The sequence below is a fragment of the Acinonyx jubatus genome, chromosome B4 (assembly GCF_027475565.1).
Source record: "Acinonyx jubatus isolate Ajub_Pintada_27869175 chromosome B4, VMU_Ajub_asm_v1.0, whole genome shotgun sequence".
Classification (NCBI taxonomy): domain Eukaryota; kingdom Metazoa; phylum Chordata; class Mammalia; order Carnivora; family Felidae; genus Acinonyx; species Acinonyx jubatus.
The window spans coordinates 133280558-133293128 of record NC_069387.1 but is presented as its reverse complement, the minus strand read 5'-3'; the positions used below and the strand labels follow the sequence as shown (position 1 = coordinate 133293128).

At 58.8% G+C, this 12571-nt stretch overlaps 1 protein-coding gene and 1 long non-coding RNA gene across 4 annotated transcripts in view; one reads left to right on the top strand and one right to left on the bottom strand.

Moving 5' to 3' along the window:
• The window catches only part of PACSIN2 (protein kinase C and casein kinase substrate in neurons 2), a 132040-nt gene extending 127104 nt beyond the window's left edge, over positions 1 to 4936 (top strand). For all 3 annotated transcript variants that reach the window (XM_053226884.1, XM_053226885.1, XM_053226888.1), the window contains 3 exons: positions 1170 to 1292; positions 1703 to 1899; positions 4785 to 4936. In XM_053226884.1, coding sequence (XP_053082859.1) covers positions 1170 to 1292; positions 1703 to 1899; positions 4785 to 4897 — 433 coding nt within the window. In that variant the 3' untranslated portion in view covers positions 4898 to 4936. The remainder of the gene's footprint in view (positions 1 to 1169; positions 1293 to 1702; positions 1900 to 4784) is intronic.
• Positions 4937 to 5678: 742 nt separating this feature from the next.
• LOC128316518 (uncharacterized) lies at positions 5679 to 10598 on the bottom strand. Its single transcript, XR_008300561.1, has 2 exons — positions 10101 to 10598; positions 5679 to 6682 (listed from the first exon to the last, which is right to left on the bottom strand). It is a non-coding gene; the product is annotated as an uncharacterized LOC128316518 (long non-coding RNA).
• Positions 10599 to 12571: the final 1973 nt, after the last annotated feature.

Below are 12571 nucleotides of genomic sequence, written 5' to 3'. Positions count from 1 at the left end.
GGGTGAGACACCACCCCAGGGGTCGGGGAGGAGGGCGTGGGAGAGTCTAGGCAGCCGGGGCCGCCCAGCACCAGCCCCCTACAGAAAGAGAAAGGTGCCAGGGAGGGAGGAGGGCCTGCTGGCCTCAGGCATACAGCCCAGGCTTGGGTCCGGTGCCCCTCGCCAGACCACTGAGGCAGTGACTGGCCACCTGGGGTCACTGGTGGCATTTGTGCCCCGCCCCCCCCCCCCCCCCCCCACTCTGTCTGGGCCATCCATCCAGCGCTGTGGGTGCCGACCGCACACAGTCCCCTACTTGGCGGCAGGAGGCGGTGCCGGCCCCACAAGCCCCACCCTGCAGCTTAATTCCACAGTCAGGTGCCGGGCTCTTAGGGGCCTGTCTCGTTTCTTGGCCATCCTGTTCTGCGCCTTGTGCCCACAGTCACTGCGTCCTGGCTGTTGGCCCCCGGGCCGGGCTTGGGCTCTCCAGTCTGTCCCCTCTGGGCCTGGCACCCAGTAGGCAGCTGATACAGTTGTGCAGATGGATGTTCTCTCTGTGGAGCACGAAAGGGCTCCTTCTTTCTTCTTGGAAAGGGCTTGGAAAGGGCTTCAGTAGGCTTTGGTGCCAATTTTGGAAGCTCTAACCCCAGAAGTGGGGAGGAGGCCACCGGACCCTTTGTAGTCAGAAGGAGGAGAGTGCTGTGCTTTGGGGTCTGGCGAGGGCCAGGGGCCTCCCTCCTGCTCTCTGCAGCAGGGCTCTGAGCCTCCCAGGCTGTCTGCTCCCCAGGCTGAGCCCCTCAGGCTGGCCCGCCAGCTCACCGCATCGGGAACGGGGGCCAGGTTGGGGGGCTGTGGGGAGAAGCCGAAAGCCCAGACATGACTTGTGCTCCAGCGGCAGCCTGTCCCGACCCCAGGGCTCCTGTTCAGGATAGCCAGTGTCCAGAGGCAAGGAGGGGAAATGGCAGTGTCGTTCTCTCTTAGACGCCGTAAGTGTGTTTAGCTACCAGAATATCACTAAGTGTTTTTGCTAAGACCATCTTCCCACTCAAACAACATATCCTCCTATCCGGGGCGGGGGTGGCCGATGTGTCCTTTCAGACCCTGGCCCTGTGATCCTGCAGCTGGGAGCACGCAGGCCCCGGGCGGGGTGCCGAGCTGGGGTCCCCTGAAAGCTGTCTCTCTCCCTGTAGTGACCTTAGTGTCCCGAGCAACCCCACACGGTCAGCACAGTCACTGTCCAACTACAACCCTTTCGAGGACGAGGACGACACGGGGAGCACCGTCAGTGAGAAGGAGGACGTTAAGGCCAAAAAGTTGGTGAACAAACATTTCCCTCCGGTTTCCACCTTGCTCGCTCTCTGTCTCTCGTCTCTCTCTGTCCAGGCTCCTGCCCCCTTGGCACTCAGAGCAATGCACGAGGCCTGCAGGAGGTGCCCGGCTGCCGGGGCGGACAGCCTCTGGCTCCTCTTTCGCTGGGCGGGGGGGCACCCGTTAATAATCCGTGCTTGCTTCTTTTCTGTACTCTGCTAACCCTCGTTGAGGCCCTCGCGCCACCACCACAGGGAGACAGGTGTGCCGAGGGGCTCCTCTCCTGCCGAAGGAGCCCCCTGCCCGGCCCCAGGGCTCTGCGGCCTCCCCTGGCAGGGGTGAGGCTCCAGGCAGGGCCTCGTGCCTCTGCCGGCCCTGTGCTCAGGGCGCCGGGTCAACCCTTCCTTTCTTGCAGCGTGAGCAGCTACGAGAAGACCCAGAGCTACCCCACTGACTGGTCAGATGACGAGTCCAACAACCCGTTCTCGTCCACGGACGCCAACGGGGACTCAAACCCATTTGACGAGGATGCCACCTCGGGGACAGAAGTGCGGGTCCGGGCCCTCTACGACTATGAAGGGCAGGAGCATGACGAGCTGAGCTTCAAGGCTGGTAAGTGGGCTTCCTGGCGGGCATCTGGGGCGGATGCTTCCGACCTGCTAGGGGCTTAGGGTTTAGGGGGTGTCTTTGTTTTTCTAATTCTGGGAAACTCCTGCAAGTTTCGTTTGCCGGTCCTCCCCGCCACATTTCAAAAGCAGCAGGTGCTCAGTGCCACACGTTAGAAGGCATGAGGTGCCCTGGTGCCTTTGCCTGAGGCGCCACCCCTTGCAGGACCGAGGACCGGGCACAGCGGGGCACTGGGCAGGACATGCTGGTCTCCAGCACCAGCCAGTTTTCCCAGCAGCCCTGGGGGTCCCCAGGGGAAGCCTTTCTCCAGAGACGCCCCCAGCTGGCAGAGGAGCCCTTAGCCAGCCTCCTGGCCCAGACCCCAGAATAGCACTCAGTGTGCCCCTGGGCCACCTGGAGTCCCGTTTTAGGGTAGTGCCTTTTGAACTTACTCCTGCGGCCACATCGTATGCGTTCTGTCACCAGCACACCTTTGTTGCCAGTAGCGGAAACTTCTGTTTTACAGAACAGTCTGGATCCAGATTACGGGAGCCCTGTGCTGCAGATTTTCTAGCCTTTGTCTTTTATTGTTTTTTTGTTTGTTTGTTTGTTTGTTTTTTAATGCTGGTTGCAATTTGCCAAAATGGGTTGCAACCCTCAGTTTGAAAGAGCCTATCTTAGAGCCTTTCAGAGGAGGCCCACAGACGTGGGCCCACAGAGAGCCAAGCTCCTTCCTTCTGCCTTGCTCCCTCCTCACAGACACCCCAGATCCAGCACCTACCCCTCTAGGTGGATGAGCTCAACCAGCGCAGGCTGCAGTGTGCACTGGGACGGACCCCCGTGCCCAGCTTGTGGGGCGGAGGGCCATGTCGTGTGCTCGGCAGGCCGGCAGCTGGCCCCACACCCTCGAGCCAGGGGTTGGTCATCAGGTGCCCCTGGCCGCTTGTAGAGAGTCCTTAAGCACCATAACGCATCTTTGCCCAGTTTCTGAGATCTAGTGGTCATTAGCCCCTTACTTCATCTGTTCATTGATTTTTTTTTTTTTCCTTTTAAGTTTATTTATTTTGAGAGAGAGCGAGAGAGAAAGAGTGAGGTAGAGAGAGAGAGAGAGAGGGAGAGAGAATATCCCAAGCAGGCTCCTTCCTGTCAGTGCAGAGCCCATTGTGGGCCTCGAATTTACAAATAGTGAGATCATGACCTGAGCCAAAATCAAAGTCAGACGCTTAACTGACTGAGCCACCCAGGCACCCCCTCGATTTAATCATTCTTAATTCCTAATTCTTTCTGAGTCCCACCTATTGGATTTGCCAACAGCTTTTAGATACAAACATTCTCTTCTGCTCTGAGTGAATTGATAAAAGCACACTGACTGAAACCCATGCTTTCAATCACCGATTAATGTTTCACAGCCCGAAAGCTGCCCTCTTCACCGTGTCTGTTTTCTGTGTTAGTTGTAACGTGACGTCTGCCCCCGGCTGCCACCGCTTCCTTCTGTCTGTAGCTTGTGCTGGCGCTCGCTGCTCCTCGGGGTCTCAGGTGCCCACGGAGCCTCTCCCTGGCGCCCTTGCCACCCCGTGCGAGTGTCACGGAGCTGGCCTCGCCGTGCACCCGCGAGCCTGGCGGCACACAAGGCGGAATGAGGGAAAAGCCAGTTGTCGAAGCGTCGGCCCTGCCGGGAGCCCACAGTGGGGGGCGGGAAGGACAGGAGAAGGTGGAGTTTACCGCTCGCGACGCTCACCTCCGCCCCGTGTTTGCTGCTGATGTTGCCGAGTCAGAGTTGCACGGGGGCCGGTGCTAACAGAGCGGCCCTGGTGCCCATCTTGGGCGCAGCGGCTGCAGGAAAAACCACCCCCACATGGGAGTGACGGCAGCTGCTCAGTGCATATCGGCCACCACCCGGCCCTTCCCCGATCTGACGCTTAATCCTCCCTGCACCCGGTCTGCAGATGAGGAAACCGGGCCCAGGCGCAGGGCGCTTTGCCGGGTCTCCTAGCCGGGCCGACCAGCTCCCACAGGCTCCCCGCTCCCGGGAAGTTCCGGGCTGCGGGTTCCCACGGCGTCTCCGCAAGGTGGCTCCTCGCCCATCCCCTGGCTCTGGCCCCCTCTGGCCGCCAGGCCTGGACCTTCCCCCACCACGGCCCCGACCCCACCTTTGGTCTTCATCCCCCTGGTCTGACTCCTGGAAGGACGGGGCCTCCCTCTGTCCCCTCTCATGAGTGTATCTCCTCCACTGCCCGGGGCCTGGCTTGAATTCGTGGTTCCTCCGTGTCCGAACAGACCAGACGTGCCTCAGCCACATTAACACACGCGGCGAATGGCTTCTATTTCACAGCGTTTGGAGGGGGGTTGAGGACAAATGCCCGGAGCTGGGCGCTGGGGACCGAGTGATGGGTCCCTGCCCTTCCCACAGCCTGCTCTGGACGCAGATGAAACGAAAGCATGAGGCAGGGCAGTAAGTGCTGGAGGAGATACCAGACCGAGTGGGCCAGGGCCCGGGAGGGAGGACAGCAGCAGAGGGTGGAGGAGGGGTGGTGTGGACCCTCGGAAAGGATTCCTCTGACCTGGCCTGGGACAGTCAGGAAGCACGGGCCTGTGGCATTTAATTCTGCAGTGCCTGTGGGAGCTGCTTGTTTTAGGGTCAGTGAGAGATGGCAGCCATGACACCTCTCAGAGGCCCCTGTGGCTGAAAGGACGGCTTCAGATGCAACCTAGTAGAGAAATAACCAGGCCGCAGGCCCTGCTTTGTCCCCCAGAGAATGCCTGCCCCTTTCCCCCAGGTCTGAGACCCTCCGTGGGCCCAGGGTGGGGGCTGAGCCACGAGGGCGACTCTAACCGGGCGGTCAGCCTGTCACCCACCCGCTCACCAGGACCGCTCCCTTCTTGTCTTGAAGGGGACGAGCTAACCAAGATCGAGGACGAGGATGAGCAGGGCTGGTGCAAGGGACGCTTGGACAACGGACAGGTCGGCCTGTACCCCGCGAATTACGTCGAGGCAATCCAGTGACGGGCCAGCCGGCTGGCTGGCGGAGGGTGGAGGCAGCGGTCCCGGGAGCTCCGTTGGCTGTCGGGCCCGGGCAGCGACACCCCCGGCACCAGCCGGCCGTGTGAGCGTCCGCTCCTTTTCCTGCAAAAGCTGACGGTTCCGTTGCTCTTGGCTTCATGGTGTCTCTCGAAGGCGGACGAGCCGGTCATTTCACCTGGGACTCGGCACCCTTCCGGCACGCGGTGCCGATGGAGAGGTCTGAGCGCAGGAAGCCACAGTGGGACGGAAAGCGCCCCGGCCCCCGTCCCGCCCGCTGTGCGTGCTGTGCTGGCTTTTCACGGATCTGTGTAGTCTCGCCCTCGTCTTTCCTCCTTTCCTCCTCCGAGTCGGCAGTGGCTTCCGCTGATCCTCGCTCCGCCGATGACTCTCTCCGACGAGTCTCCTCACCCGCAACTCAAGTGGACGCTTCATTCGAGTGAGGACTTTGAGGTCCTTCGTTTAAAGGCTGTGTACAGTGATGCTTTTTTTACATGCCTGTTCTTCCACTCATTTATGCTTAAACGATGGCACAGATTGATATACACCGGTCCTGCGGCGGGGGGTCTGTTCCCGTGCTGCCCGGTAGGTCCTGCCGCGGCTCATCGAGAGGGGCGGGCGGCCTGGGAGGCAAGAGAGAGCAGTGGGGAGGCAGGAGCGCATCGGGCTGGACACGGCCGTGAAGGCTGTCCGCGTCGGGGCGTCCTCCATGAGTTTCGGGGATAACCTTACGTCGTGCTCCCCACGTCGCCATATTTAAAAGCTATTTTCATCCTATTTGTGTTTAAGATTCTACTCTTGCCGGTTAACGATTTTGTCAGTGATTGGGAAGGTTAAAAAGTAAGACTAACTTTTCAAGCACACGCATCTGGTAGCCGAAGATGCTTTACATCAGACTGTCTTCTCTCGGTGTATATCTGTATATATTATTTGATATTCAGAGAATCTAAAGAGTTCGCCTACTGTTTTAACGAGACGTAACGGCTTTTGACGGTGGGTTTAACTGAACTGCTTGAAGACTGTGACATTCGGGCACAGGCCTGGCCGGTGGGCCAGGCCTCCTCTGGGCTCGGGACGCGGCCCTGGGCCTCTGCAGTGGAGACAGCTGTGGGGAAGCGTGTCCTCGCCGGCCAGCTGTGGGTCCCACCTTCTGACTAGCCTTAGTCCTTTCCGTAGCAGAACACTGTACAAACTCCCGTGTCTTTGCGGCAGCCGCAGGGTCCACAGTCCTCCTTTATTCCTCGTGAGTGCACGAAAGCTGGGTCTCACCCCAGAGCACGCGGGTCTCTTCTGAGCAGCCGTGGTCATCGGGAGCAGACGTGCTGGGGCAGGAGCCACACCGTAATGACAGGGCAGGGGAGGGAGGGAAGGAGGGAAAACCTTTATTTTGTGTAACTCAGACATTGTTGGAATGGCCGCTGCCATCACAAGCTATGCATTTTCTCACCGTTTCCAGTGAGCTTGAGGTCTTGCTTGGAAAGTGGGTGTGTGTCTGTTTTGTCATGAAAACTTACCAGCAGAAATCCTCATTCCTTTGCTACAGATCTACCAAAAATTGTCAAGTCTTTTCAGTTAGGAGTTTCTTTAAATGGATAGTATTTTAGGAAAAAAATCAATAAACAGTTGATCTCATGAGTGTGACCGTCTCAGAGCCGTGTGTGCCTCACGCTCCCATCAGTGGTGCGACCGTGTCTCTGTCAGCATTTACCAGCTCTGGAGCTGGGCGAGATCCCAGGCACCGGACTGCTGCCCAAAGGGTTATTATGTCCCCTGCAAAAGAAAGAGGTTGGGGATTTGAGGCACCTGAACCCCTCAGGGTTTTCCCCAAAACCCGCCACGCTGTGGCCTGGGCTTCCCCGGTGTAGACAGGCTGGCTGGACCCAGATGAGCGACCGTCTGTCACCTGGGCTGCTGTGAACACACTTCCTGGGCCCTGTGCTCTGCTCATACGGTGCCTGCAGATAACATGCCCCTCTCCGGACGTCCCGCGAGCGGGATGAGGCTCCCCGTTGCATTTTGCAGCGGACACGGAGGCTCCTAGAGTCATAGTTACCAAAGGAGTCCCAGCCGGCCTGTGGCACTAAAATCCCTGTGGGGCCCTCCACCCTCCCTGGGGTGGCCTGAGTCGAAAGGGCAAGGCGAGAAAGAGCTGCCAGGGCTGCCACAGCCCCATACACCGAACCCTGGTAAGGGTCGTCCAGAAACGCGCCCGTTCTGGGCACTGGGCCCTCGGAGTCGGAGGAGCGAGGCGGGCGCCGGCTGCCGCAGCCCCGCTCTGCCCAGCTCAGGAAGGCGGAGACCAAGCCTCGTCGTCACCCGATGGGCGATGGGGCCCCTGCTCTCCGCTCATGAGGAGTTGGAGCCCACCGGAGCTGCCCCCCGGCTGCCACAGAGACGCGAGGTAGGACAGGGCGGAAGGGAGGGGTCGGAGCAGGCTCCCGTCCCCGAGGCCCGAGCCGGCCAGTCCTGGGCACGTGGTGAGCTCGCGTCATGACAGCCTCAGGGGAGGCTAGAGTCCCCCTGCTTTGCAGAAGAGGACACGGAAGGTCTGGAAACTCAAGTTCTGCGACTTGCCTGAGGTCCCGTGACAGAACTGCAGGGTTCTCGAAGGCAGGCCCTTCCTCGCAGCCCCCACTGGCGGCTAAAGAGCAGGGGGTGAACAGGAGGAACCCTCAGAAGTCAGGATGAAACCCCCTCTGCTCAGCCAGGCCCTGTTCGCAGCCTGTCCTCTCAGAGCTCCTGCAAGAGATCCTGAAGGGCCCTCCCTGCCCACCTGCCCCCTCCCGTCCTGGCCCTCAGGGAATCCCAACCCACCCCTCGCTTGCCCAGGCCAAAGTGGTGCCCGCCTTCCTGTTGGAGGGTTAGAGGCAGGCGCGCAAGGCCCCAGGGGCCCAGGAGGTGGTAGCTGTTACTGTGGTGATGAGTGACACCCCCCCCCCTCCCCCCGGTCCCCAGCCAGAACCTTCTGGCATCCTTGACTGCCCCTCCCACACCTTCTGTGCTGGGCCACCGGGTCCTCTTCGTCCCTCTGTCCTTCCCCCTCCATAGCAACCGCCGGGGTCCCAGCTGCCTCATCTCCGGGATCACTACTGCACACACACCACTTTCACGGGGCCCTGGGACCCTCTGCTGCCTGCCTGGTCCCTTCCCCTCAGCAGAGGGTGGGAAAGGGTATTTCAGCTCCCGTCCAAGCCCCAGGGAATGCCCCGAGGGCCAGCAAGCCCTGGCTGAGTGACCCAGGCAGAGATCCGCTCTGCAGCAGCTTGAGCTAAAACACTAGGTTTTCCGAGTTCCGAGCGGGCCCGTGTCCTGGGCTTCGCGGCAGGACCCTTTACCACCTTTTACGTGCCTGGTCTGGTGTTTGCTGGGTGACCTGTGGGCTTGGGCTGTGACTGGGGGCAGAATTGGAGGCGGCTGCCTACAACCCGTCAGCATACTGATGGGGGAGGTTGGGGAGGGTCCCTGTGGGCCACGGGACCACCCCCCCTACTTGTTCACGGGGCAACGGGCCACGTCAGGGGCAGGAGTGAAATTCCCGCGGTCGCAGAGTGAATGGTTTGGGGGCACGGAGCGGCGCCTGACCCTGAGTAGCCCCTCCTGGCGGGGAGTCAGCTGGCCCTCTGCCTGGGTGATATTCACTCACCGAGCATTTCTTGAGCACCTACTGTATGCAAGGCTAAGCGGTGCCAGGACAGAAGCGAGGAAGGACACAAGTTTGCCTCGAGGGGACTCCAGAAGCTCAGGGAGGGACCGAGTCATTCTGACACCCGGGAGGAGGGGGTGCCTAGTGGACTCTGGAGGCCACCCTATAAGTCTCAGGAAATTCGGACAAACAGGGCCCCAACCCAGCTCCAAGGCTCTTGGGGGCACGGTACTTGGGGTCCTTGAGCTGTTGCCCCCACTTCCGGTGGGAAGCATCCCTTGCCTGGCAAGATGTCGGGATGGACTGCAGACTGACCGGGGAGGACCCCCACCCCGGTGCGGCCTGAAGCCCGAGCAAGCGCCTGAACCTCAGAGCCTCGATCTCCATAAAATGGGAATGATCTTGGAGGGTGTCCGGAAGCAGGAGACCTTGCTGGACCGGTGCCTTGCCCGCTGCGTCCCTTCCCCAGACACCTGCAGGAGGTGTGTGCCCCTCTCTGGACTCTGTTTTCCCTTAGAAGGCCAGGCATCGACTTCCGGGCTGGACCTCTGTGGTCTCTGGTGGGAGTGAGCAGCAGGGCCCAGGCCACAGCGCCCAGTACACAGATGTGGGCCACTGGTGGAGGGATCTGGGGCTGGGATAGAGGCGCTCCGCTGCCCCAGGGAGGACAGACCCAGGCCAGATGGAATCTGGCAGGCTTGCTGTTGAGGCACAAGGTCATCCTGCACCAGGTGGGGCCACTGCCAAGCACAGAGTTCGAGGAGCCAGGCTGAGCCCGCACGGGCAGGGGACAGGCAGTTTCTCAGCCCACTGTTTCCATCCAGCCTTGGGCTTAACATCTATCAGCTACACGTCGGGTCCAGTCCTGAGCACCTTTCTCGGCAAAGGGTCATACAAACCTCCTCGTTATGTCTGAGCGCCATTTTGCAGATGAGGAAACAAACCAGAGAGGTTGACTGACTTGCATGAGGCCACACAGCAGGTTAGGGGCAGAGCTGGGGTTTCAACTCCAGTGCCTAACTCCAAAAAGCAGGTGCTATCGAACCCCTGGAGGACTCGTTACAACCCAGCTTCCTGGACCACGTCCCAGAGTTTCTGAGTCACGAGGTTGGGGGTGGGGTCCAGAGTTTGCCTATCTAGCAAGTCCCATGGTGCTGATCCAGGACCACACTTTGAGAACCGCTGGTCCAACCAGCAAGTCAGAGCCGCCAAAAGTACCAGCGGATGCGTCTAACCCAGCTCCGGGGCGTGGAAGCTGAGCTCTGGGGACCCAGAGACTGATAGACCACGGTCTGGCCCAAGGAGGTGGGGAAAATATGTCCAAAGAGAGCCCAGGGAGCAAGGGACACAGACCAATGTGACATCCCATCCCCGGCTATTCCCATGATTCCCATGCAAGGGGCAGGGGAAGGTTAAGGGGCAGCCACCCGGCAGAGGGAGAGATGTCCCACCAGGGTCAGATGGGCACCTCGTGTCAACCAATGAGCTTCAGGTCCTCAGGTAAGCCCCTCCCCCTCATCTGGAAAATGGGGAACCGGTTCCTACCTTCTCTTTTTCATGATCATGCCGGGCTAGAGTGCGAACCTGCTTGACAAACACACAAATCTGGGGAACACTGTTGCAGAGGCAGTCTAGCCCCGAATGTCATCCCGACTCAAGCCGATAATTGCCAAGGTAAGCAGATCTCAGATGGAGAGTCCAATTCCTCCCCGACCAGTCGCTGGGCATGTGTCCTTCCTCCAGACCCCATGTGTTCATCCATGTATGAAACTGTATGCAAGGAGGCTGGGTTTTTTCTGCACCAAAATCTGAGAAAAGATTTTTGTTTCCCTGAAACTTAACAACAGTCTTACAAAGGCATAAAAATGAAGCTAGTGGTTAAAAGCGTGGACTATGAGGGGCGCCTGGGTGGCTCAGTCGGTTGAGCGTCCGACTTCGGCTCAGGTCATGATCTCACGATCCGTGAGTTCGAGCCCCGCGTCGGGCTCTGTGGGGACGGCTCGGAGCCTGGAGCCTGCTTGGGATTCTGTGTCTCCTTCTCTCTCTGCCCCTTCCCTGCTCTCTCTCTGTCTCTCAGAAAATAATAAATAAACATTACAAAGTAAAAAAAAAAAAAAAAAAAAAAAGCATGGACCATGAGGTAACAGTCCTTGTGCTCAGACTTGGTCCAACTGTGTGACCTTAATGAGCTACGTGAGCTTGATTGAAATACTTCGTCTCTCTAAGCCTTGGTTTGCTCATTGATAAAATGGGAACAATAGTGGTTCACATTTGTATTTCACTCTGTGCCAGACCTTGTTCTAACCTCTTCAGCGTCTGTTAACTTCCTGAATTCTTACAGCAGCCCCATGAACTACGTGCATGAGATCATTCCTAGTTTTACAGGTAAGGAGCTGGAGGCACAGAGAGGTTGGGGAACTTGCCCTACGGGCCACAGCAGCCACCCGGCCAGGCGGGCGTTCAGACGCGGGGGGTGCAATACAAGCCATGCCCGCTAGGCTGTGCTGTTGGACTGTGAGGGCGAGGAGGTGCCTGCCCCCCCCCCCCCCCCCCGGCGGAGCTCAGCAAAGGACACGTCCGGGACCCAGTTCCCCAGCAGATCGCTGCCTGACCCAAAGGCCCTCCCCTGTGCTCTGGAGCACCCCACCTCACTGTCACTGCGGGCAAGAAGAGCAAGCCGCTTGGTGTGGGGACTGAGCCTTCCTATCTCCAGCCCCGGAGCTTGTCTCTAGCGCTCTGGCGCTCGCGGAGCTAACCTGAAAAGATGAGATGACATCCATTCTGGACCATCCAGTGAAATTCAGGGTCTAGTGTTTTCGACCTCTTCGAATCCTTTGTGGAAAGGACTGGGAAATGAAGGAAAGGAGGAACGTGATTAGGGAGCGTGGGGCAAGCTCCCTGATCACAAAGTACAGGCTAACAGCGCCCCCACCCCCCACCCCCGGGTAGAATATTCCTCGGAGACTCCCGGCCCCCCAAGAACAAAGCCAAGGGGTTTAAGTGCTTGCCCTGGTGCTGCAGGGAAACTCAGGCAAATGAAAAACTAAATTCCCTTGCTGCCTACAGCCCATCGACAAGTCCTTGAAACCAAGAGTGACCTCCCTCCAGGAGCTCAGCTGCCCCGATGATGACACTCTGCTGGGGGCAAAAGAGGATCTTAGCCTAACATTATCCCCACCGAGGATCCTGTAAATGTACTTCCTTATCTCAACCGCCCCCAGTTATATGCTGGCAACCCTACTCCAAGCTTACAGCCCCCCTCTCCCTTCTGCAGGGGTTTTACTAAGTAATAAATGACGTTCCCCTGGCCACAGCCAGCCCCTCAAGGTCCTGGAAACCTTGCTTCCAAAATACCTTAGAGATCTACTCTATCCCTGCCCCCTGCCAACCTGGGGGGGGGGGGGCGTGTAATGAGTTATCCCTCACGACCCCAGCGCAGCTCTTCCTGCCCACGGGTCCTGTCCCCGGGCTTTAATAAAATCATCTTTTTGCACCAAAGACGTCTTCAAGAATTGTATCTTGGCCGTCGGCTCCAGACCCCTCCACCGTCACCCCAAAACTTCATCGGAACAGATGAACGAAGAACTACGTAAATAACATTGACCGCTTTGAGGAAAGGATAAGTAGCACTGTGAGGTCAGGTCCAGTGTGGCAGAGATGGCCGGCCGCAGAAACCTGAAGGGCGGGCTGGCTGGGAGGGCGGGCTGGCTGGGAGGTACCAAGACAAACAGCCCGGAGCCCAACGGCATTCAATCGCCAATGCAAAACTGACTGCAAGCAAACTGGGTGCAGCTAACCCGCCACTTCCGGGTCAGGACAGCCAGGCTGCTCCTGCCGCTTTATAATATTTGCAAATAACAAGGTTAATGTTTCTCGCTTCGTTGTAAAAAGGAACGAAGGTTCAGCTGGACCCTGGGAAACCGGGCAAAAAGTATTCAGAAAGACAAAGTCACCCGTGGTCCGGATGTCCATGCGTCGCACTGCTCATATTCCCGTGTATTTTTATCTAGTCTTTC